The sequence below is a fragment of the Mesocricetus auratus genome, unplaced genomic scaffold (genome assembly GCF_017639785.1).
Source record: "Mesocricetus auratus isolate SY011 unplaced genomic scaffold, BCM_Maur_2.0 Super-Scaffold_100023, whole genome shotgun sequence".
Lineage (NCBI taxonomy): Eukaryota > Metazoa > Chordata > Mammalia > Rodentia > Cricetidae > Mesocricetus > Mesocricetus auratus.
The window spans coordinates 195,029-216,756 of record NW_024429204.1 but is presented as its reverse complement, the minus strand read 5'-3'; the positions used below and the strand labels follow the sequence as shown (position 1 = coordinate 216,756).

The 21,728-nt window shown below is 43.6% G+C and overlaps 1 protein-coding gene and 1 long non-coding RNA gene across 3 annotated transcripts; one reads left to right on the top strand and one right to left on the bottom strand.

Annotated features, from left to right (window-relative positions):
* Window positions 1–39: 39 nt before the first annotated feature.
* Mterf3 (mitochondrial transcription termination factor 3) lies at window positions 40–20,447 on the top strand. 2 transcript variants are annotated; one of them, XM_005072660.4, is made up of 8 exons: window positions 40–182; window positions 2,745–3,081; window positions 4,996–5,148; window positions 10,193–10,382; window positions 13,249–13,396; window positions 13,769–13,840; window positions 15,973–16,134; window positions 19,357–20,447. In XM_005072660.4, exons 2-8 carry the CDS (start codon window positions 2,757–2,759, stop codon window positions 19,549–19,551), a joined length of 1,245 nt encoding a protein of 414 aa, XP_005072717.1. In that variant the 5' UTR covers window positions 40–182; window positions 2,745–2,756; the 3' UTR covers window positions 19,552–20,447. The 2 variants fall into 2 exon arrangements, with proteins under 2 accessions (XP_005072717.1, XP_040586552.1); XM_040730618.1 differs by lacking the exon at window positions 40–182 and having other exon boundaries at window positions 2,887–3,026.
* Window positions 19,315–21,707, bottom strand: LOC121133729. The gene is made up of 2 exons (XR_005870703.1): window positions 21,579–21,707; window positions 19,315–20,929 (listed from the first exon to the last, which is right to left on the bottom strand). It is a non-coding gene; the product is annotated as an uncharacterized LOC121133729 (long non-coding RNA).
* Between the last annotated feature and the right edge of the window lie 21 nt (window positions 21,708–21,728).

Genomic DNA, 21,728 nt, shown 5'->3' with positions numbered 1-21,728 from the left:
GCGCGGGGAGGGCGGGCGCGGCGCGTCGCTGGCTCGGCTGGGCCACCCGGCGGTGCCGCCACGCTGCGTTCCGCGCCGCCGCTGCCGCCGAGGACCTGCCCCCCCCCCCCCCCGGTGGAGCGGGAGCGACGGTGTCCGAGTCCGCTCTGCTTGCACCCAGCGGCTGCGAGCCTCGCGGCTAGGTAGGTTCTCGGTGACCCGGCGGTGGGCAGCGAGGGGGAGGCTGGCGGGGGAGGGGTGGTGGTGTCCGGGCTGGTCCTGTGCGTGCCTGAACCTTGTTGGGGTCCACGCTGCCGGGCTTCTTTTCCGGCGCTAGACGGTGCCCGGAAACTGTCCCGGCCTCCCGTGGAAGTTCTGTTGGGGATTCTCGGGCGGCCCTAGCAGAACGCTTTGGTTAGGTGAACCGCCTTGGGGCGGGGGAGGGAGGCCGCGCTGCCTAGAGGCCCTTTATTACGAAGTGTGCGCCTCTCATCTCCGGAGCTCAGGGTTGGTTAGTTAACGGTAGAGGTCTCGAACCCAGAAAAGCCGGTATCCGCTCTTTTCCCTGTTCCTCAGAGTGTAATACAGGGTGCAGCCGAGAACTGGAATAGCCTACGATTGACTTGAGAGATGTTAAGGATCTTCCCCCCCCCCCTCTTCTTCCGTCTAACTAATGGACACGCCGCGGAGTGCAAATCTGTACTCGTTTCTGAGAGCTGTGTGTGGCCTGCACTTGCCCGGTATTCAACACACTGGAATCCCCCCCCCCCCCCCCGAGGTTCAAGGTTGTAGCTTGAAGGGTCCCTGGGAAGGTGGGCCCAGGGAGGGGACGGAGCTCTGTTTTTTCCTTCTGTTCAGATGGTTTAGACGTTGCATCAGGGGTGTAGTGGCAAGTAAAGGCGGAGGGTGGAAATTAGTCTTCAGCGTTCAGATCTTTGAATGCAGATGGAATTCAACAGTGAGTTCACTCATATGTGGGAGGGCTGTTGCCACTCCATTCTGGACAGACCCCAGGATGAAGTTGGGGTTCTGGGGGTTGGCTTGGAAGTATCACAAAGTGCTTTGACTGATCGTGTGGTTGTATTCTCCACCTTCATGAAAACATGCGTTGGAGCTGAGCGTGGACGCGCAGGTTAAACTGTACAGCTGTTGAGTTTTCCCCAGCATAGCACGTATAAAAAGCATTGTGTGGAGAGTAGTTTTTTGAGTCTTCATCATGGGCTGGAATGGCATGTCCCGTCTTGATATTGCCGAGAGTTCACTTCGAGAACCTGGCTGTCAAGTCACAACCCCCGTGGGAGAAAATGTTTTAAGAGAGCTTGTGGTTTTGTGTTGAGCCACACCGTTCAGAGCTGTCCTTGGCCATTTGTGGATAGACCTTCCTTGGCGGTGCTAAAGCTTCACTAGAAGTTTAGTCTTGGCTTGGTGACATAACTGAGTTTCCACTTTGAGTGACCGCTGCGGAGACCAGAAGAAGTTAGAGGGAAATTTTTGACAGGTTTGGAAGTTCCTTTCCAACTGAAATTTAGCAAAAGTTACCCATCCCGCAAGGTTATTGCAAACGCGTCCTTCTTTGGGTCATTTCAGAAGGAAAGAGATTTGCTCCTGTATAACTCTCACCCCCATACTACACACCTCCAAGACATTAGACACTCAATTCAGGGCATGAAACAAGCTGAATTCCATTGTGTAGAGAAAAAAGGTACAGAGTCGTAAGCAAGAGGTAATTTATAACTAACATTTTTGTCTGTCTAGCACATAATAATCACATCTTAATTAATATTTAAGTGTTGCTACTGGTTTGGTTTTAGAATTGGTTTGTTACTTGTTTGGGTTTTGTTGGTCTGTCCTTCCTTCCTTCCTTTCTTTCTTTTCCCAACATTCTCAAATGCGTTGTTCCAGCTTGCCTTAAACTTTCAATGCTGTCTCTGTCCCAAGAGGGAACTAGAGGAGGCGTTCACTACCATGCCCAGCTGCTCCTTATTCTGACCCTTTCTGTTTGAAAGCTGTTCTTTTTCTTGCAGCAGGATTTTTACCAAACTGCCTTTGTTCTCTTTTGAAGGACTGGGTATCAGCTTCAGTCAACAGTTTCAGTGTCCCATTTAGCAATGTTATTTATGACTCATTTAAAACAGTGGGTTTCCTTTTGTTTGCTTTGTGACTAATTTATATGCATAAATACATTTTAATAACTCAGCATTATATAATCTGCAATGTATTTCCTAAATACACTTCAAGCCAAGTTCCAAGAACATTTCATTGCATCACAGGTCCAGTTTCCTTTTGAAGAGCAGATTAACAGTTGATTTTGATTGTTGCAATTTGAGCATGTACAGATTTTTTTGTGTTGTTGGGTTTTGTTTTGTTTTTGTTTTTTGAGACAGGGTTTCTCTGTGGTCTTGGAGGCTGTCCTGGAACTAGCTCTTATAGACCAGGCTGGTCTCGAACTCACAGAGATCCGCCTGCCTCTGCCTCCCGAGTGCTGGGATTAAAGGCGTGTGCCACCACCGCCCGGCTTCTTTGTGTTGTTTTTAAATTGTGAAGCATATCTTTATTTTATAGTTCCTGTTTTGGTTGGTAGCTGAGACTGTCTTTGCTTGTGGCTTTTTGTATATAAGAAGCATTTGATTAAACTGGACATATTTAATTAAATCCTTTATTTTAGGAAGCAATTTATTACCTATTTGTCTGCTGTTTGACTACTGTTTTAAGTATTTGAGTAAGTTAATCTTTCTTCTTTTGATGATTCTGTTTTTCCTTTGTAGACTAAGAGAAAAATGGCCCTGCTACAGGGACAGATACCCAGATGGTTCAGCTCGGTTAAATGGAGTAGCTTTATTAGAGCTGTGCAAATCACAAAACAGCCTGCACGACCAGGAAAAACATCGTCAAACGGCTTCTCAACTCAGGCTCTGTTGTCCCCTGACACTTGCTTTCTCCAGTGGGGAATGAAGACTTACAGGACTTCCTCCTTGTGGAATAGTTCCCAGTTTGCCAACTCCAGTAGGCAGGAGAGCAATTCTTCGCAAAGCACTCTGCTTCCTTCAGTAAGTGAAAAGCCGGAGATGATACCCAGTCTTGAATCTGAGCTGCCTCTTGAAGGTAATTCTGGACATTGAGGAAAGTCCCCCTCTCAGGGGTAGTCTTTATCATGCTGCATATTTAGACAATGCCCATTTCAAGTCCTATTTTATACCAGTCAGGAAAAGGGGCAATGTGGGCTCTGTTCATTTAGTTGTGTGAAGCTGCTATTTTAGTAAGTTCCCAGGTTAGTTTGTGTCAGATTATTTCATCGCTGAATGTGTAAAACATTTGCTTTCTAAATATTTGATCTTGTAGCTTCTTTTGAAAAGTGTCCTTTTTGGCATTAGTTGGAATTATTAGGGTTTAGTTGATATTATATTTATCTTTGGGGTTTGTAGCGGCATCCTGTTCAGCCAGAGGATTTGTGATGTTGGCTACACACCAGATGCCCTTTTGGATGCTCTGACCACAACCCAAGAGAGAGAGCCAGCCCCTCCTCTTCCTTATTAGGGGTCACCTGAAGCCATGCCCCTAGGCCACCACAGCAAATCCACTGGCTGAACAAGATGCCGCTGTAGGAGTATACAGTTTTGACATATGTACATACGTACATACATACATACATTTAATTGTGTGATAATTGCCGAATGGGAACAGTGAATTTCCCTTGAGTTGCTTTTCAGTCAACACTCCTCTCTCCATGACTGTTGACATAGGGTTACATTGTTATGCCACGGGTAGAATAATACTCTGTTAGTAGAATGTGAATGAATGCTAAAAGGGGAGGTAGGGAGGAGAAGCTGCCTGTGAAAAATGAGAAAGGATAGTTTAATAGAGTAAAACAGTAAGAGATCACAGTCTGTGTTCCTTTAAAATCAAAATTTCAAATGTCTTCCATTCCAAGTCGTATTAAAACAATAGCAGAGGGCTCCATATCGGGTCAGAATAGAGGACTGACAAAGGATTGCAGGTGGTAGGAACACAGAAATTCTAGGAGAATTTAGAGAGGACAGCATTGGATCAAAATGAGTGAATTCTAGATATCGTAACTTCAGAATGTTGATTTGGGGTATTAAAAAAAGTCGTGCCGGCCGTTGGTGGCGCACGCCTTTAATCCCAGCACTCGGGAGGCAGAGGCAGGCGGATCTCTGTGAGTTCGAGACCAGCCTGGACTACCAAGCTAGCTCCAGGACAGCCTCCAAAGCCACAGAGAAACCCTGTCTCGAAAAAAAAAAAAAGTCGTACTTTTGGCCAAGTTCACAAACCACATCTCTCAGAATGTGGTTGAAGAGCAGTAGATCTTTAGTATTCTTACCTGTTGATGAAAATGATGAGTAGTTTTGTGCCTTACTCAGACAAGGTTACCCTGGAACCCTGGCATTTAGGAAACTGCAGTGAGATAATTGCCTGGTTTGTGTTCACTGTCTCAGAAATGGATTGGATACCTTCAACCTTACCAACAAACTTCTTCCCTTGAAGGGAGAATAGTTGGTCTCTCTGGTTACTCAAATCTTAAGATATTTTTGGACCTTTGTGGTATGTGGGGTCACAACTATTAGGCCATGCTGGCTTCAAACTTGCTGTAATTCTCCTGTCTCGGCCTCCCCAGTGGAATGCTGGCATTACAGGTGTGGCCCATCACTCTAGGCTTGGAATTCATAAGCATCTAATTCTGAAATGATCTCAGTACATAACCAATGAAAGACACAAACTAGGGAAGATAGAATATTTATAGAAATAGATTTTTGGGTTACTTTCTTTCTTGAGATGAATTTTATTTTTAATTATGTATATGTGTATACATATGAGTGTAGTTGCCCATGGAGCCCACAAGATGGTATTGGAGGCCCTAGAATTGGAGTTACAGGGTTGTGAGCTTCCTGATATAAATGCTAAGATACCAACTACAAGAGCCCCTTTAGAGGAATAATTGCCCACGTGTATATGACCGTGCTGACTTGCTTCTCTCTTCCCTCATGACTCGCTGCACAGAACTGGACGACCTGCCTCCACTGTCCCCGATGCAGCCGATTTCAGAGGAGGAGGCTATTCGGATTGTTGCAGACCCTCTGCTGCCTCTGTCCTCCTTCACGCTTGGAGACTACGTAGATCACTCGGAGACGTTGCAGCGGCTAGTACAGCTTGGTAGGTTTCTCCCCGACCAGTCAGCCTGTGATGTGTTCGTTTGTTGACCCGTTGTGCACCGTTCTCTGCTCCCCTGCCTTCCTCCTGGAGCCCACCATTCTCTCGGCCTGTAGCATAACTTTCTTAACATGCTGTCCAGGACGTTATCCTTGAATCTAGGTCATTAAAGGAAGCTAGAGCTGTTTGGTGCACACCTTCCTTCAGTCCGATCTGTAATCTAACAACCTTGCTGGACCTGTCTTTCTTGAGTCTAGTTTGGCACTTCTACTTGATTTTCTCAGGAATGACCCTGGGGGAGTTGAGAGGAATTGAATAGGTAAGAGATTGAGGAATCAGAGTTCCCAAGTGCATAGTTCCCTGTTCTTGTACTTCATCTTGGACCATCTTAATCTCTAGGGACTCCAGTTTCTAGTTGTGGTTGTTTAATAGGTTAGGGTTTCTGTTGCTGCGAAGAGATGCCATAACCGTGGCAACTCTTTTCAAGGAAGACATTTAATTAGGGATGGAAGCATAGCAGCATGCAGGCCGACATGGTGCTGGAGAGGAGCTGAGAGTTCTACATGTGGACCCACGGGCAGCAGGAAGAGGGAGTCACATTAGACCTGGCTTGAACATTTGAGACCTCAAAGCCCATCCCTAGTGACTCACTTCCTCCCACAAGACCACACCTCAATAGTGCCACTCCGTATGGGCCAGCAGGGCGGGGGTCATTTTTATTGAAACAACCACAAGTATTCCTTATCCAAAATACCTGGAGCCAGGAGGGTGTGAGATTCCAGGCTTTTTCGTTATTTTTCGGAATATTTGCATAGACTTTTCTAGTTGATCATCCAACACCCCAAAAAGTCCAAATTCTAAAAGTTTTAAGTGTTTCACATACTGGCGTCTTACATTAGAACTCTTGTTTTGGGGCCTTTCAGTTTCTTTTTTTTTTTTTTTTTTTTTTTTTTACGAGACACCTTTCAGTTTCTTGCTCTCTCTGATAAGTCTGTTTCTGTGTGTTGTGTTTGTGGGATACAGATACATCTTGTTTTAGCGAAGAAGCCCCTTTTTTATTTCTCATTCCCCACGTCTTGGAAAGCTGTTTTGTTTATCAGAAAAGGGAAAAGAATCCTGTGCCATGACAGAGAGCCTAAGGAGTTGTCCTAGTTTCTTTCCTCCCTCCCTCCCTCCTTAACATCTGTTCAGGACCTTGTCCTCCATATTCCGTCTCTCACGTTTGCTCTTAGTACTCTTTAATACTCTTTTGTCACTGTGTGTGTGTGTGTGTGTGCGCGCACATACATGTATACGTGTGACCAAAAGATAATTTTTATTTTCATTTGCTTGGCTCCTTTTGTTTTGTTTTAAACCAGGTTCTTCCCTTGGTCTGAAATTGCAAATAGGCTAAACTGACTGGCCAGTGAGTCCCCAGGATTTGTCTGTCTCTGCTTACCCAGTGCTGGTATTACAGGTGCATACCACCTGGCTGCCAGGCTTTTTTTGTTGTTGGTGGTGGTTTTTTGTTTTGGTTTTTTGTTTGTTTGTTTGTTTGCTTGCTTGTTTTTTGTTTTCCCTTTTTCGAGACAGGGTTTCTCTGTATTGTTTTGGAGGCTGTCCTGGAACTCGCGCTGTAGACCATGCTGGTCTCGAACTCACAGAGATCTGCCTGTCTCTGTCTCCCGTGTGCTGGGATTAAAGGCCCGGCCTTTTTTTTTTTTTTTCCTTTTCTTTCTTTTTTTTTTTTATGTGGCTTCTGGGGATCAAACTCAAGTCCTCATGTTTACAAAAACCTCCTGAGCCTAACTAACTCCAGTGTCCGGGCCTGAAAAATCTCTGTAGTGTTAGTGTTCCTTCTAAAAATTGCCAATTGACAGCTCTGGTTAACTGTTACAAATCTTCAAAGTCTTCCCCAGGCCTTTGAGTCGTCCCTGCTTTCCTTCTGCTCACCCGTCAGCCTCCTCTCTTGCCTACTTTACTCCTTTGGTTGACCAACAGTCAGAGAAATTACCTCAAGCTCAAGCAGCTTCTGAAATGTGTTCTCTGGCCCTACCAGAACAGTGACCCTTCTGAGTTCCACTCTGCCTGCTTTTATGGCTGCACTGATGACAGTGTTTGGGACCCAGTTAGTCAGATATTACCCAAGTGTGTAGGAAATGACTTAGGTTCTCAGGAAGCTTCGTGTGAGGCTAGGCATGGGATCTCTGCATGTGGAGCCATAGGTAGCTTGATCTTAGATCAAGACCAGCCCTGTCTACATAGTGGAGTTCTGGTCTGCATAGTGAGTTCTAGGCCAGTCACCTATTTGAGAAGAACTGCAAGGTGAAGATGGAGGTAAAATGAGAAATACAAACAAGGGCTCTTTCATTAACCTAAGCATCCATAAGTTAATGAATGATTAAAGGAAATGTGCTGCCGGGAAGTGGTGGTGCACGCCTTTAGTCCCAGCACTTGGGAAGCAGAGGCAGGCAGATCTCTGTGAGTTCAAGGCCAACCCGGTCTACAGGGTGAGTTCCAAGACAGACTCCAAAGCCACAGAGAAACCCTGTTTTGAAAAACCAAAAATAAATAAATAAACAGATAGATAGATAGATAGATAGATAGATAGATGAATGAGATGTGCTGCACATATACATAATGGAATACTAGCCACTCACAGAGATTGAAGTACTGTCATTTCCAACAGGACTTGGGGCACTTGCATGCAAAGTCGTGACTCATCAGTAGAAGCAGAGAGAGGGAGGGAGGGAGGGAGGGAGGGAGGGAGGGGAGAGAGAGAGAGAGGAGAGAGAGAGAAGAATGGTGGTTTGTGGTAGGGGAAGTGATCATGGAGAGATGTTGGTGGGAGGGTACAAAGTTTCCCTACTTAGTTCTGGCAATCTATGATGTACTTAAGTATGTTTTAAATACCTGCAAAAAAGATACATGCGGTGATAACAATAATTAGCTTTGTTTAATCATTAACTAATTTCGATATGCCTAAAAGCATCTATTGAACCTCAGATCGTACACAGCTTAGGAGATGTTCTGTAGTAAGTTCAGAGGTAAAAGATGACATCTGATACCCGCTACGAGCAGGACAGGAAGTCACCTTTCCTTCCAGAACAGCTTCCCTGGTCTACAGCAGGTAGTCAGAGTGATGGAGGGGCCACGTGGTCCAGGACTGTAAATAATCTACTTAGAGCTTTCTGATGTGTCTCAGCCATTCTTTCTGTGTGTGCCAATAACCTCAATAGCGTGTCTTAGAACTAACTGTAAAGGGTAGTAACTTAGAGGATCCCGTGCTGCTTGTCTGCGTTTTTAGTAATAAAGCCGTGGTCCTCTTCTGTGTGTTTTCCTCCTTTCTCTGTCTTCTCTACGTCCCAGGAGGCCAGTCCTGTGCTCACGGGCTCCTATGCCACCCGGCTCCTAGACAGCTTCTGCCAGAGCATCGTGAAGGCCAGAAGGGAGAGGTCAGGTCATTTTCCTCATGCTCGCTCTTCTTCAGGTCCCTTAACTAACTGCCCCTCCCATGGCAACAGCTCCTGTCGTGTGGCTCTTTGCTAATAGCTTACAGCTCCCTCTGGCTCTGGAAAAGGCCTGGTCTCCTTACCTCTGCTGCTAGATAGCCTTGGTGTGTCCACTTAGCTCTGCCCATACCACTGTATTACATTTCTTTCTGTTTGAGCTCAGTGGGATAACATTTAGTGATTTCCAGACCTCACTGATGAGTAAATATATGTAACAGTCACAGATGCAGCATCAGTATCTGTTAGAGTATATGCTGGTCATTGTCTATCCCCAGTGCTTAGCAGAAGTCTCTGTCTGGTGTTTTGTTTCAGTAGAATCCTCAGTGACCTGAGTGACTTGAGCTCTCCCGATGGGATTCTGCTCTCCCACTGCAGCTTAAAAGCAGCTTTCCATTTCTTCACAGCCAGGGTGTGACAGGTCACACTGAGCAAGGCCCTCAGACATGTGTAAACTCACTTGGAGTCCATGTCTTTTAGGTTATTTTTTGAAGCTATGTTTCCCCATGAAAACTGGCTTCCATCTCATTTTTTTAATTCATTCATTGATTACACTTGATTTTGTGTAATTTTTAACGTTACAAAAGAATTACATGTAGTTGATAGAAGTTCAGCTATTCCAAGAGACACCCTTGCTCCCAAGTATTACTATTACCAGTTTGCTGAGTAATTTTCCAAAGCTTCCTCTTACAAAGTAAGTGGAAAGCTAGCCATGGGCTTTTTATTTTCTATAATTAATATCTGCTTACATTCTTTGTTTTTGTGGTATAGAACTAACATGTACTTAGATTATTAATCTGAAAATATGACACAGAAACATTTCAATGTAACTAGTGATCTCATTGTACTTTAATTATTTCTTTTTCTTGTTGAATTAAAATACTGTCACTAGTGTGTGGTAAATTGTTTTAGTTCTGTCTGGATATGTTTCTGGTTTCTGTTCCATGTATGACGTAGATGGGTATGCACACACTTGTCATATCAAAAAATTAAATTTGGATTACATTTGTTTCTAAAATTGGTGAATGAATATGATGATATTTCTGATTGTGGATACTATTAGGGAAAAAATGTTTTGTTGCTTTATAAGTAAGACTAATATAAAGGTGCCTCTAGCAATAATTTTAGAAAATGAGTTTTGTTTTGTTGTACTGAAGAGTGAACTCATCACTGAACTACCTCTCTAGCCTTTTTAAATTTTATTTTTGTATTAGTCTCTTTAGGTTTCCCCATTGACCATGAGCTCACTGTATAACCCAGGCAGGCTTCAAGCTTAGGATCCTCCTGACTCAGCCTCCCAAGCAGCTGTCAGTGTGATTTAGGGACTTTCTCTTTGGGGGAAATGTAAGCACAGATGTTTTGTTTTCCTTTCTACATTGACCATTGACATAAACACTATAATTGATTCTGATTTATGTCTGCAACCAGTTTCATTTAAAAAGTTGCCATTTGCCTGTCATTTCTCCCTTAAATAGCTTATTCATCAGTAGTTTTCCCTGTATGAAATTAATGGCTGAATAAGAAACTGCCCTCAAACCAATCCTTTTCATTTGTTACAGGAGTGGATTTGTCTAAGATAGAAAGACATACCGATGCAGCCAACCTCCTTCTAAGACTGGATTTTGAAAAAGACATTAAGCAAATACTCCTGTTTCTTAAAGATCTGGGTTTAGAAGATAGCCACCTGGGACCATTCCTGACAAAAAATTACACTATTTTCTCTGAAGACCTTGAAAATCTTCAGACAAGGTAAAGTTTGAAATGATTCCCACATAACCTAGGAAGTGGAAGACTTATGTATGTGTGAGAAATTTTCTAGTCTGCTATCAGTGATCTACTGAGTAACTATGAATGGTTCTTTTTTTTTTAGGAATACAGTCCTCTGCCTGCAGAGGGCACCAGATCTCATTCAAGGTGGTTGTGAGCCACCATGTGGTTGCTGGGAATTGAACTCAGGACCTCTGGAAGAACAGTCAGTGCTCTTAACCGCTGAGCCATCTCTCCAGCCCATGAATGGTTCTTTTAGCTATGGACTTTTAATCTAAATAGAGTATTTAAAATAGTTTTTTTGTCGACTGTTAATTATGTCTCTTTGCATCTTAACTGATGAGTTAGTATTGAGATATTTCTCTTCAGAACCTGGAAATTTGTCTCTAAAGTCTCTATTAGCAAATAATGGAATCATCTAAGGGTACGCTTACAAGTTGGGCAGATTGTTACTGATGTTACTGATTTTCTTTACTTTTTCCTGTTTGAAGACGTGGTCTCACTATATAGCCCTGACTGGCCTTGAACTCATAACCATCCTACTTTGCAGACATTGAGCATTCTTTGAGCAAATTGTTTATAATATACTTTCCCATAAGTTGAAAGGTTATTCTCTTTGTCGTAGCCATGGTTCTCTAAATAAGAACACTGGTAGCCTTTTAATACATATTTATTAGAATGGACTGCAGGCTGTGATTCAGCTAGTCCAACAATGGCTGTCTCATGACCAAAAGGCCAAGAATGCTCTAATTATTCAGTCCATGAGGTTGGAAGTCTCAGCAGACCTACACTGCTGCTGAATCCTGAAGAAATCCTGGCGTGTAGGTGGTATATGTTAGCATCCTAAAGAGGTTGGTACTGATCCCATCAAAGGAATACCAAAGCAACCGGATAAAAGAACTTCTCAAGCCGGGTGTTGGTGGCCCACACCTTTAATCCCAGCACTCGGGATGCAGAGGCAGGCGGATCTCTGTGAGTTCCAGGCCAGCCTGATCTACAGAATAAGTTCCAGGAGAGCCTCCAAAACAATACAGAGAAACCCTGTCTCGAAAACCAAAAAAAAACAAAAAACAGAACTTCTCACCAGCTAGAGAGCAACAGGCAAAAAACCAAAAGCTTCCTTCTCCCAGGCCTTTTTATGTGGGTTGCCACTGGAAGGTGTGGCCCAGATTTAAGGTGGGTCTTCTTCCTCAAATAACCTGATTAAGAAAAATCCCTCACAGGTGTACCCAGCAACTTGGGTTTAGTTGATTCCAGGTATAGTCCAGTTGTCACCCAAGACTACTCGACAACCCTTTCTTTAAGTAGAACATTTATTTTTTTAATTATTTTATTATATATTTAAATTAGAAACAAGGTTGCTTCGCATGTCAGTCCCAGCTCCCTCTCCCTCCCCTCCACGCCCACTCCCCCATCAGCCTCCCCCCACCCAGTCCCCACTCCGTTCCCCAGAGAGGGTAAGGCCCTCCGTGGGGGATCTCTAGAATCTGTCATTTCATTCTGGAGATGGCCAAGGCCCTCCCCCAAGTGTCCAGATTGAGAGAGCATCCCTCGTTGTGGGATTTGTGTGCCAGGGATATATACTGATCTACTACCCAAAGCCCCATGGATTGCCCAGGCCTCCTCACTGACACCCAGATTCAGGGGGTCTGGCTCAGTCCCATGCTGGTCTCTCAGCCATCAGTCTGGGGTCCAAGATCTTTCTCCCTTGTTAAGTAGAACATTTATAAACATCTTTGCACTTCATTCTTCAGTCAGAGTTACCAATCTGTGAAACAAATTTCTGTGAGTTCCAGGCCAGCCTGCCTGCTATACATGCTTGTAATCCCAGAACTTGGGGAACTAAGCCCAGAAAATGAAAAGGTCAAGGCCAGCCTGAGCTAGGTATATAAGACCGTGTCTCAAAACTAAAACTTTTGGCTGGAAATAGATGGCTTGCCATTCAAGTGTGAGGACTAGAGTATGGATCCCCAGAACCCACAAAAAGCCAGATGCCATGCCACGTGTCCGTAATCTCAGTAGGCTTTGGTGATGGGAGGCAGAGAGTAGAATCCTCTGGAGGTCAGACCATAGCTAACCTGGCTTAATGTGGCCGTGAACACTGGGAAGGTGGAAGACTAGGACTGACCCCTAAGATTGCCTTCTGACTTCCACCTGCTCCTCCTCCCCACCATTCGCACGGTAATGATTTGTTTAAAGATCTTCCCAAAGTATTTTAGGATTATTTTCCGATTTAAAATAAATGGAAACCAATAAAAAAAATTGTCAGGTGTTTCTCCTGAAAATGTGTCCACATTTGGGCTATTACAGAGGTTTTGGCTGGAGAGGCGGGGACTTTTGAGACAGGGTTTCTTTGTGTATCCCTGGCTGTCCTGAAACTCACTCTGTAGACTAGGCTGGCCTCAAATTCAGAAATCTGCCTGTCTCTAATGGGACCTGTCTCTAATGAACACCACCACCCAGCTTACAGAGTACTTTTATTGATCTCTTTTATGGAGAAGTTTTTTAATGTTACTATAGCACTGAGTAGGCTCAGAAGTTTGTATTTGTATAAATGTGTGTGAGAGAGAGAGAGAGAGAGAGAGAGAGAGAGAGAGAGAGAGAGAGAGAGAGAGAGAGAGAGAGAGAGAGAGAGAGTGTGTGTGTGTATGTGTGTAAAAGTAATAATCGAAAAGAGATTGGGGCAGGACACAGGAGGAATGGGGGTGGAAATTATGTAAATAACAGTACTCCTGTATGTACTCAAAGCCTCAAAAAAAAACTAGATGTTCTTTCAGAAAGTAGCATGAAATATTTTATTTCTCTAGGAAATGTTTATTATGCATGCTTGTTTTTATTATTTCTCCAGAGTAGCTTATCTACAGTCAAAAAATTTCAGTAAGGCTGATGTTGCACAGATGGTGAGAAAAGCACCGTTTCTGTTGAGCTTCTCTGTGGAAAGACTGGACAACAGACTGGGATTTTTTCAGAAAGAACTTGAATTGAGTACAAAGAAGGTAAAGAAAAAAAGTAAGAAAAAAATGTATTCCCTCTTTTAGTAGCCTTTAAACACTATGCTTCTAAGTGCCTGACCTACGCAGGTCCTATAAATGCATGACACTTTGAGTACAAAATGAGTGAGCCTGGCAGACTAGAACAAGAGGCTCCATCCCTTTATGCTCTACCATCAAAACCTTCCTTAAAATCTGTTTCCAGGTTGGCTTCCCCATCAAATAATGTTAAGTTGATACATATTTCCAAGCTTTCTGTCATGTCTTAGTTTGGGTCATATTTTAAATTTTAGCTTGGCATTCCTTGTAATGCCTTAGTTTTCCAAACTAGTTAAACGTGCATGTGTAGTGATGATAATTATTATGTTTTAACTGTAGACTAGAGATCTGGTTGTTCGTCTTCCAAGGCTACTAACAGGAAGTCTGGAGCCTGTGAAAGAAAATATGAAGGTAATGTATCTTCAAGCTATGAGAAGCTAATTTCTTTATGTTCTTAAGTTGTCTTAAGAGAATAAATATTGCTGTTGTCATCATGCAAAAAAAATGACAAAACAGGTTTTAACAGAGGGTATTTCTAAAGGACAGAAATGACAGTGTATTTCGGCACATGGTCTTGCACATGAAACAGTCTCCCTAAGTCTGCAGACATTAGGACCCATGACCCTGAAGCAGTGAGGTATAATTGGGACCTGGAAACTGCTATCATGAGAATTGATGGTTTGAGAATGTTGGAGGCTGTTTTGTCTCTGTTGCTGTGACAAAACACCATAACCAAAGAGCAAATTGGAGGAGAAAAGGGTTTATTAAGCTTATACTTCAGCATGGCTGTTCATCACTGAAGGAAGTCAGGACAGGGACTCAATCAGGACAGAATCCCAGAGGCAGGAGCTGATGCAGAGGCCATGCAGGGAAGCTGCTTACTGACTCGCTCCCCATGGCTTGCTCAGCCCACCTTCTTACAGAACCCAGGACCAGCAGCCCAGAGATGGCACCATCCCACATGGGCTGGGCCCTCCCCAGTGATCACTGTAGCAGGCTTTCTTTGGGGCCACCAACTAGCTGCCATATTAGGATACAGAGACTTATTAGTTATGAATGTTTGGCCTTATGCTTACCCCACGCTCTTATAACTTGTTTTAACCTATTTCTCCTCATCTACATTTTGCCTTGGGGCTTTTTACCTTTCTTTCATCCTGTGTGTCCTATTTTTCTTGCTGCTTCTGTGGCTGGCTGGCTGGCAGCTGCCTGGTGGCCCCTGGCGTCTCTCTCTCTCTTTCTCCCTTGTTCTCTTCTCTCTCCTTCTCCGGAGCTTAGATCCCTCCTCCTGTTTAGTCTCTCTGCCCACCAGCCCCACCTATCCCTCCCCTGCCTAGCTATTGGCCATTCAGGTTTTCTGTTTGACCAATCTGATGCCTTAGGCACACAGAGCAACACATCTTTACACAAGTAAACAAGTGCATCATAAACAAATGTAACACATTCTGCACCATAACAAATGTAACGCACCTTTCATAGTTAAAGTAGTATTCCACAACAGATCATTAAATGAGAAAGTGCCTCAGAGCTAAATCTCATTGAAGCCTTTCTTCAACTGAGGAAAAAAACGATGACTCTAGCCTGTGTCAAGTTAACACACGGCATCAGCCAGTACAGAGGCTGACTCAAAGGAACTTGAGAAGCCAGAACATTGTTGTGTTTGGCACCCATGGCACTTTTCAGTTCCACTTCTGTCCCAGAACATGCCAGGTACATTTTCACCGCAGTGGGTGGGAGATGGGTCCCCAAGAGCTGATGCGCTCCTGACGGCCAAAGTCATGATTGCTTATCCTTCTGTAATTAATTCACCGTGTAGGCCTCCTGGGCTTTTCACCTTCTGTCTCTACATCTGCCTCCCCAGGCTGTCTCTCACCCTGAGACAATTGCAGACTGGATTCCAGCTCACTGTCTCATGGTTCCCCAAATTCAAGCCTCCAGTGTAGCTCAGTTTCAAATAATGTTACCTCTCTAGAAGGCACAGAGTCTCTGCATACCAGAGTGCAAAGGACAAAGTGAGATTCCTGTCCACCACTGGCCCAGGAGTCACCGTCTCACCAAAACCTGCAGTGGGTTTTGAAGATTGTGTAGGCTGTAGGCGTGTCTTGAGGGTAGGCGTCTGCCTGTCTTGATAGTTGTTCATTTCCAACAGTCGTCCCCTCAGTCTCTCTGCAGTCAAGTCTGTTTTTGTCTACTCCGACTCTTCTCTATAACATCACACAGGGGCTTCTAGTCCTGCATTTTGTCTGGAAGTCAGCACTGATGGCTTGTACTAGTCCACACAGGCCTCCTTTCTCTACGTGTTACTCCATCTCACGTTTTTCTGTGGACCTCATGACCATCAATGTAGAGAAGCTCTTGCTAGTGTCAGGGGTTTGAAATTTGGGTAACCCCAACCAGTGAGTTATAATCCCTTAAGGGGCAGGGTATAAATGACCCCGAATTTTAAAAGGTTATTAATTTAAAATTTAGAAGAATCAATTTGCCCTCTGGCGTAGTGCCAAAAGACCATTCCTACTCATGACTCCCAGGAATTTACTTTCTTCTAGGTTTACCGCCTTGAACTTGGTTTTAAACAAAATGAAATCCAACATATGGTCACCAGAGTCCCAAAGATGCTAACCGCAAACAAAAGGAAGCTGACGGAGACTTTTGATTATATACACAACGTGATGAATATTCCCCACCACATCATCGTCAAATTCCCACAGGTAACGCATCTCCCAGCTCTGTCAGACAGCTGCCCCGCAGTCAGGCTTCCAAGTGTGGTGCTGTGCATTTGTAGGGAGTTCACAGCTGCCGGGCTCCTGCGGATCCTTGCGTCCATTTGTCTCTACCACTGTAGCTTTTACCTGATCCTGCCTTTGCCTTTTGGAATCAGGCGAAAACTCAAACATAGTCTCTTGGGGTTTTCTCCATTAAAAATAGTGTTTCCTTTGTTAATGGTATAGACATGTACAAAGATTATGACCTTAATTAACTCTCAGAACTAGAATGCATTTAGTCCACTTCCTTGACAGTGATGTTTGTAAGTGGGTTATATGAGAATCTAACCTTGTCCTACTCTGTGGATGCAATTATGTTTCTTGTGGGACTTTTCTTGGAGCCACCAGCTGCCCAATAGTGATACAGAGACTTATTATTAATTATGAAAGCTTGCCCTTTAGCTGAGGCTCGTTCCCAACTAGCACTTGTTTGGTTGTTTTTTACTCTTTGCTCCTTTGGGGGCCCGCCACCCAGCTGCCAAATAAATCCACACAGAGGCTTATTCTTACTTATGGATGCCTGGCCTTAGCTTGGCTTGTTTCTTTCCAGCTTTTCTTAAATTATCCCAACTACCTTTTGCCTCTGAGATTTTTCCTTTTCTTACTTCTGTATACCTTATTTTCACTCTTACTCTGTGGCTGGGTGGTGGCTGGCCCCTGACATCCTCCTCTTGTTCCATCTTGCTCCTCCTTCCTCTTCTCCCAGATTCTCCTTCTATTTATTCTGCCTGCCAGCCCCACCAATCCTTGCTCCTGCCTCATTATTGTCCATTCATCTCTTTATTAGACCATCAGATGTTTTAGACAGGCAAAGAATCACAGCTTCACAGAGTTAAACAAATGCGACATAAATGAATGCAACATATCTTTGCATCATTAAATGTTCCACAGCATAAACAAATGTAGCACATCTTAAAATAATATTCTACAACTAGCTCTTATAATTTAACTTGTTTTTATTAATTTACATTCTGCCACATGGCTTTGATCTCTCTCCCATTTTGTATGCCCAGCTTGCTCTGCATCTTGCTGGGGTCTCCTCCCTGTCTCTCTCCCTCTACCCCAGTCCCTCTCTCTCCCTGGAAGTCCCGCCTATTCTCCTGCCTAGCTATTGGCTATTCAGCTCTTTATTAAACCAATCAAAAGGCACCATAGGCAGAGCCACATCTGTACAGTATATTAAAAGAAATCCCACAACAGGGGGGGTCCAGTCATTCATTACAGAATGGACCATCTGCCCTGGATTAGAATATGTGTGAGCACTGAGATTACAGAACTCAGTCATATGTGGCTTGTAATCTAGTGAGAGGCAAAGGTTTAAAATAAACTTACACAGTAGTAGAGGGCTCATGGAGCGAGTAATTCAGTATAGAGGAGAGAGAAAATCATAGAAATACTAATGCATATTGAGTTCTCACTGCTTTGAGTGTATGGACTCATTATAGTCCTTTCTGACAAAAGGAGAAAAAGGGACAAACTGAGATTCCTGTCCACCACTAGCCCAGGAATCACCATCTCACCAAAACCTGCAGTGGGCTTTGAAGATTGTGTAGGCTGTAGGCGTGTCTTGAGGGTAGGCGTCTGCCTGTCTTGATAGTTGCTCATTTCCAACAGTCTTCCCCTCAGTCTCTTTGCAGTCAAGTCTGTTTTTGTCTACTCCGACTCTTCCCCATAACATCACACAGAGGCTTCTAGTCCTGCATTTTGTCTGGAAGTCAGCACTGATGGCTTGTGCTAGTCCACACAGGCCTCCTTTCTCTACGTGTTACTCCATCTCACGTTTCTTTTTCTGTGGACCTCATGACCGTCAGTGCAAAGACACAAAGGGATATTTTGTTCCAGAAGCATACCAGCGTCACGCCAGGTTAGCAGCGTGTACTTTTTGTGGTCACTGTTCCCAAAGCAAGTTAGTTTTCGACAGCTTTTTTTTTTCTTGGTGTCTTTCCTTCTGCATTTACCACTTTGCACACTGTGAAAGAAGCCGAGAAGTATTCTCCCTGTGGAGTGTCCCACAGTGTCTGTTAAACAGCCAAGTGCTTAGACCACCTTCAGGAGCCCCAGGTCCTTATGCTGCAGGTTCCTACCTTGTCCTCCTCTTACCTCTGACACAGGAGGCTCTTGGTATTTAGCCATATCAAGATTCCTGTGTCAAATGGCTGGGTTTTCCTTAGTCCTTGGGGATTTTAACAGGAAAAGGCATGTTATCCCTCTTCACCCCCCAGAGGGCAGCCTCGTTTTACTTTGATTCTTGTTGGGTAACATAATTTAAAGATCATATCAGAGACACTTCAACACTACACAGATGATGAATTCCTTTTTGCTGACACAGATCTTCGTTCTCTCAAACTTAGCAGGTAGTCTAGAATCTAAAAAGCTTGTTAAAACAGATGTCTGTGCCTCGTTCCCAAGTTTTTGGGTGAAGTGGTTTTGGGGTAAGGCCTGAGGACTTGCTCTTCCAATGCTCTCCTGGGTCTTGAGTCATCATGTTGGCTGTCTTCCGTGAATCTCCCCCTCCCCAGGGTTTCCCTGTGTGTGTAGCCCTCCTTGACTGTCTTGGAACTTGCTCTGTAGACCAGGCTGGCCTCGAACTCACAGATCCTCCTGCCTCTGCCTCCCAAGTGCTGGAATTAAAGGCGTGTACACAACCATTGCCCAGCAAAGGCTTTCTTTCATTATCATTGTGTGTTGGTTTTTAGTCCCTCTTAAATCATAATTTACCTTTATTTTCTCGTTCACTTTTCTTAAAGATGGGCTTTTGCCCTATAGCCCAGGACTTCTGCCCAATAGCTCAGGCTTACTTTGGAACTTGCTATGTGACGTAGGCTGGCTCTAAGCTTACTACTCTTGCTTCAGCTTACCAAGTGCTATAATTGCAGTTGGACACCACTATGCTCAACTCATAATTTCTTATCTAATAATACTTAAATGTGTACTGGGACTCAAACTCAGATCCTCTTCTATCCTGGACGTTTATCTTTCAATTGATCTACCCTCTCAGCCTCGTTAACTATGACTTCTCAACAGAAATTGTAGAATTTAAGTCCTGTAGCAGTAATCATATTTAGTGAACATGTAGTCAATGTCACTAACTAACTAACTAACTAAAATAGTAACCAAGTCATTTTGTTAGTATTTCAGCTTTTTATTGTAAATTCCTTTCTTTTCCAGGTATTTAATACAAGAGTATTTAAAATTAAAGAAAGACACTTATTTCTTGCCTACTTGGGAAAAGCACAGTACGATCCAGCAAAACCCAACTATGTCTCTTTGGACAAGTTCGTATCTGTTCCTGATGAAGTATTCTGCAAAGAGATTGCCAAAACTTCAGTAAACGATTTTGAGAAATTCTTAAAGACACTTTAGTTTTTGATGAAAGTTTAAATGTAAATGTATACATGAATAAATCAGTGTATTTTTAAAAATAAATGCCTCAGAAATAGGCTAACTTGGGACTAAGGCAATGGCTTAGTCAGGCAAGTGCTGTTCACACACAGGGACCTTAGTTTAATCCCCAGAATCCATGTGATAACTGAGGGCTACAGTGTAATCCCAGTGCTGGGGAGATGGGCGCTGAAGGAACCCTTGGGCTTGCTGACCAGCCAGCCTTGTCCAAATTGGTGAGCTCCAAATGCAGTGAGGGATCCTATCTCAAAAGCTAAGGTGGGTGAGAAAGATACTCACCTTAGACCTCTGGCATGCACACACCTACATACATACGTGCACACATACATGCACACATACTGACACACAAACACAGAGGGAAACAGACTAGGTTAGCTGTGCTGCTGTTCTGGGCAGTCCTAAAATTTTAAGCAACTTAAAACCATATATGTCTGTTTCTTGAGACTACAAGTGGTTTAATGGAACAGATTGATGTATCCTGGATGTTTTCATCATGACTGTAGTGTCGTCATCTTCTAAAGGGAAGAGAGATGTTAAAGATTACTCTTTAAAATTTGTTTGCAGTCGGGCGTTGGTGGCGCACGCCTTTAATCCCAGCACTCGGGAGGCAGAGGCAGGCAGATCTCTGTGAGTTCGAGGCCAGCCTGGTCTACAGAGAGTATGTTCCAGGACAGCCTCCAAAACAATACAGAGAAACCCTGTCTCGAAAAAACAAAAATAAAAAATAAAAATAAATAAACAAAACTTGTTTGCAGGGGCAATGCCAAAGCGTCACATATGTGTCTAAAATTTAAAGAGTCAAAGTAGTGTAATCTCTATTATACCAGGAGGAAAGAAATAAAACAATTTTCAAAATATTAAGGTTTGTCGTAGTAATTTGCATGTATGTGTGTGCGGATGTATGTTCACACATGCATGTGGGTAGCCACAGAGGACAGAAGGAGAACATTACTCCTCAAGCTAGGAGTGACAAGTGGTGATGAGCTGCCTGGCCTTAGTGTAGGAGACTGAACCCAGGTTCTCTGACAGAGCAGCAAGGGTGTGTGTCCACTGAGCCATCTCTGCAATCCCCTAAACATTTTAAACCAACATGAACGAGCACAAGCAAACACTAAGCCCCAGGCATCCTGCCCATAAAGTTGGATTCTTTTGACTATATTGGATATCTGATACCACCTTGACATGTGGCCTTCCTCTCCAGCCGCTTTCACCCTGATGCTGAGACTTGTCAGGGTGAATACTGTAGAGAATATCCTTCGCAAAGCAATGCCCCAGTGCACAAATGCGTTTGTTGACTCCTGTCTTTCAGACTTCGCGTGCGCTGACCATTGCATACACTCTTAGAACCGAGCGAGATCAGGTAGCAGAAACAGAAGGGGAGAAGGCAACAGAACTTTAGAACTTGTGACTAAAGCCATTAAGTAACATTTTGAATTCATAATGATAACACTTCTGTGCTATCCCAGGCTTCAACTTAAGACAGCAGGGAAAAGAATGTTGTGCCATGGTCAAACCCAACGGTAATATCAGTTTCCCCATTTTCTGTCCTAGACGTCATGTTTTGAAAGTATACAGTATTTACTTGCTCTGCTTTTAATGTTATATACAGATTCTAAAATATATCTTAGGTTTAATACATTTTTTGGTTTTTGGCTAGTGGTTGATGGGTGATCCAGAATGGTGTCAAATTCACTAGGTAGACGACTCCAGCCTAGAACTTGCAGTGATCCTCCTGCCTCAGCCTACTGAATCCTAGAATCATAGGCAAGTGTCACTACTCCCACCTTAAAGTTAGTATTTTTAAAGTTTGTCAACCTAACTTTCTATTAAAATGGTTACATATGAATCCTTAGCTGGAGAAAATGAAGCCTGGAGGTTCTGTCTTCTGATATTAGTTGTGCAGCATATATGATCCTAGAAATAAGGAAGCCTTATTTTGAACCTGGATTTCCCAATTCTAGTAAAAAAAAAAATCCACCTTGCTTTACCTGGTGAGGGGTATATCTGCACTGAACGTGCATGTGCATTTTTTTCTGTGTTATTTCCAAAATAATGCAGTGTGGCGTTTTATATCCTGCATCAAAGGTAATCTAGATGTGGCCTAAAGAATACAGGAAATGTACGTAGATTGTATTAAA

Coding starts and splice junctions, on each gene's coding strand:
- Mterf3 (XM_005072660.4), top strand. CDS start 2,757: ATGGCCCTGCTACAGGGACAGATACCCAGATGGTTCAGCTCGGTTAAA. Junction 3,082..4,995: donor ATCTGAGCTGCCTCTTGAAG/GTAATTCTGGAC, acceptor CTCGCTGCACAG/AACTGGACGACCTGCCTCCA. Junction 5,149..10,192: donor GCAGCGGCTAGTACAGCTTG/GTAGGTTTCTCC, acceptor CATTTGTTACAG/GAGTGGATTTGTCTAAGATA.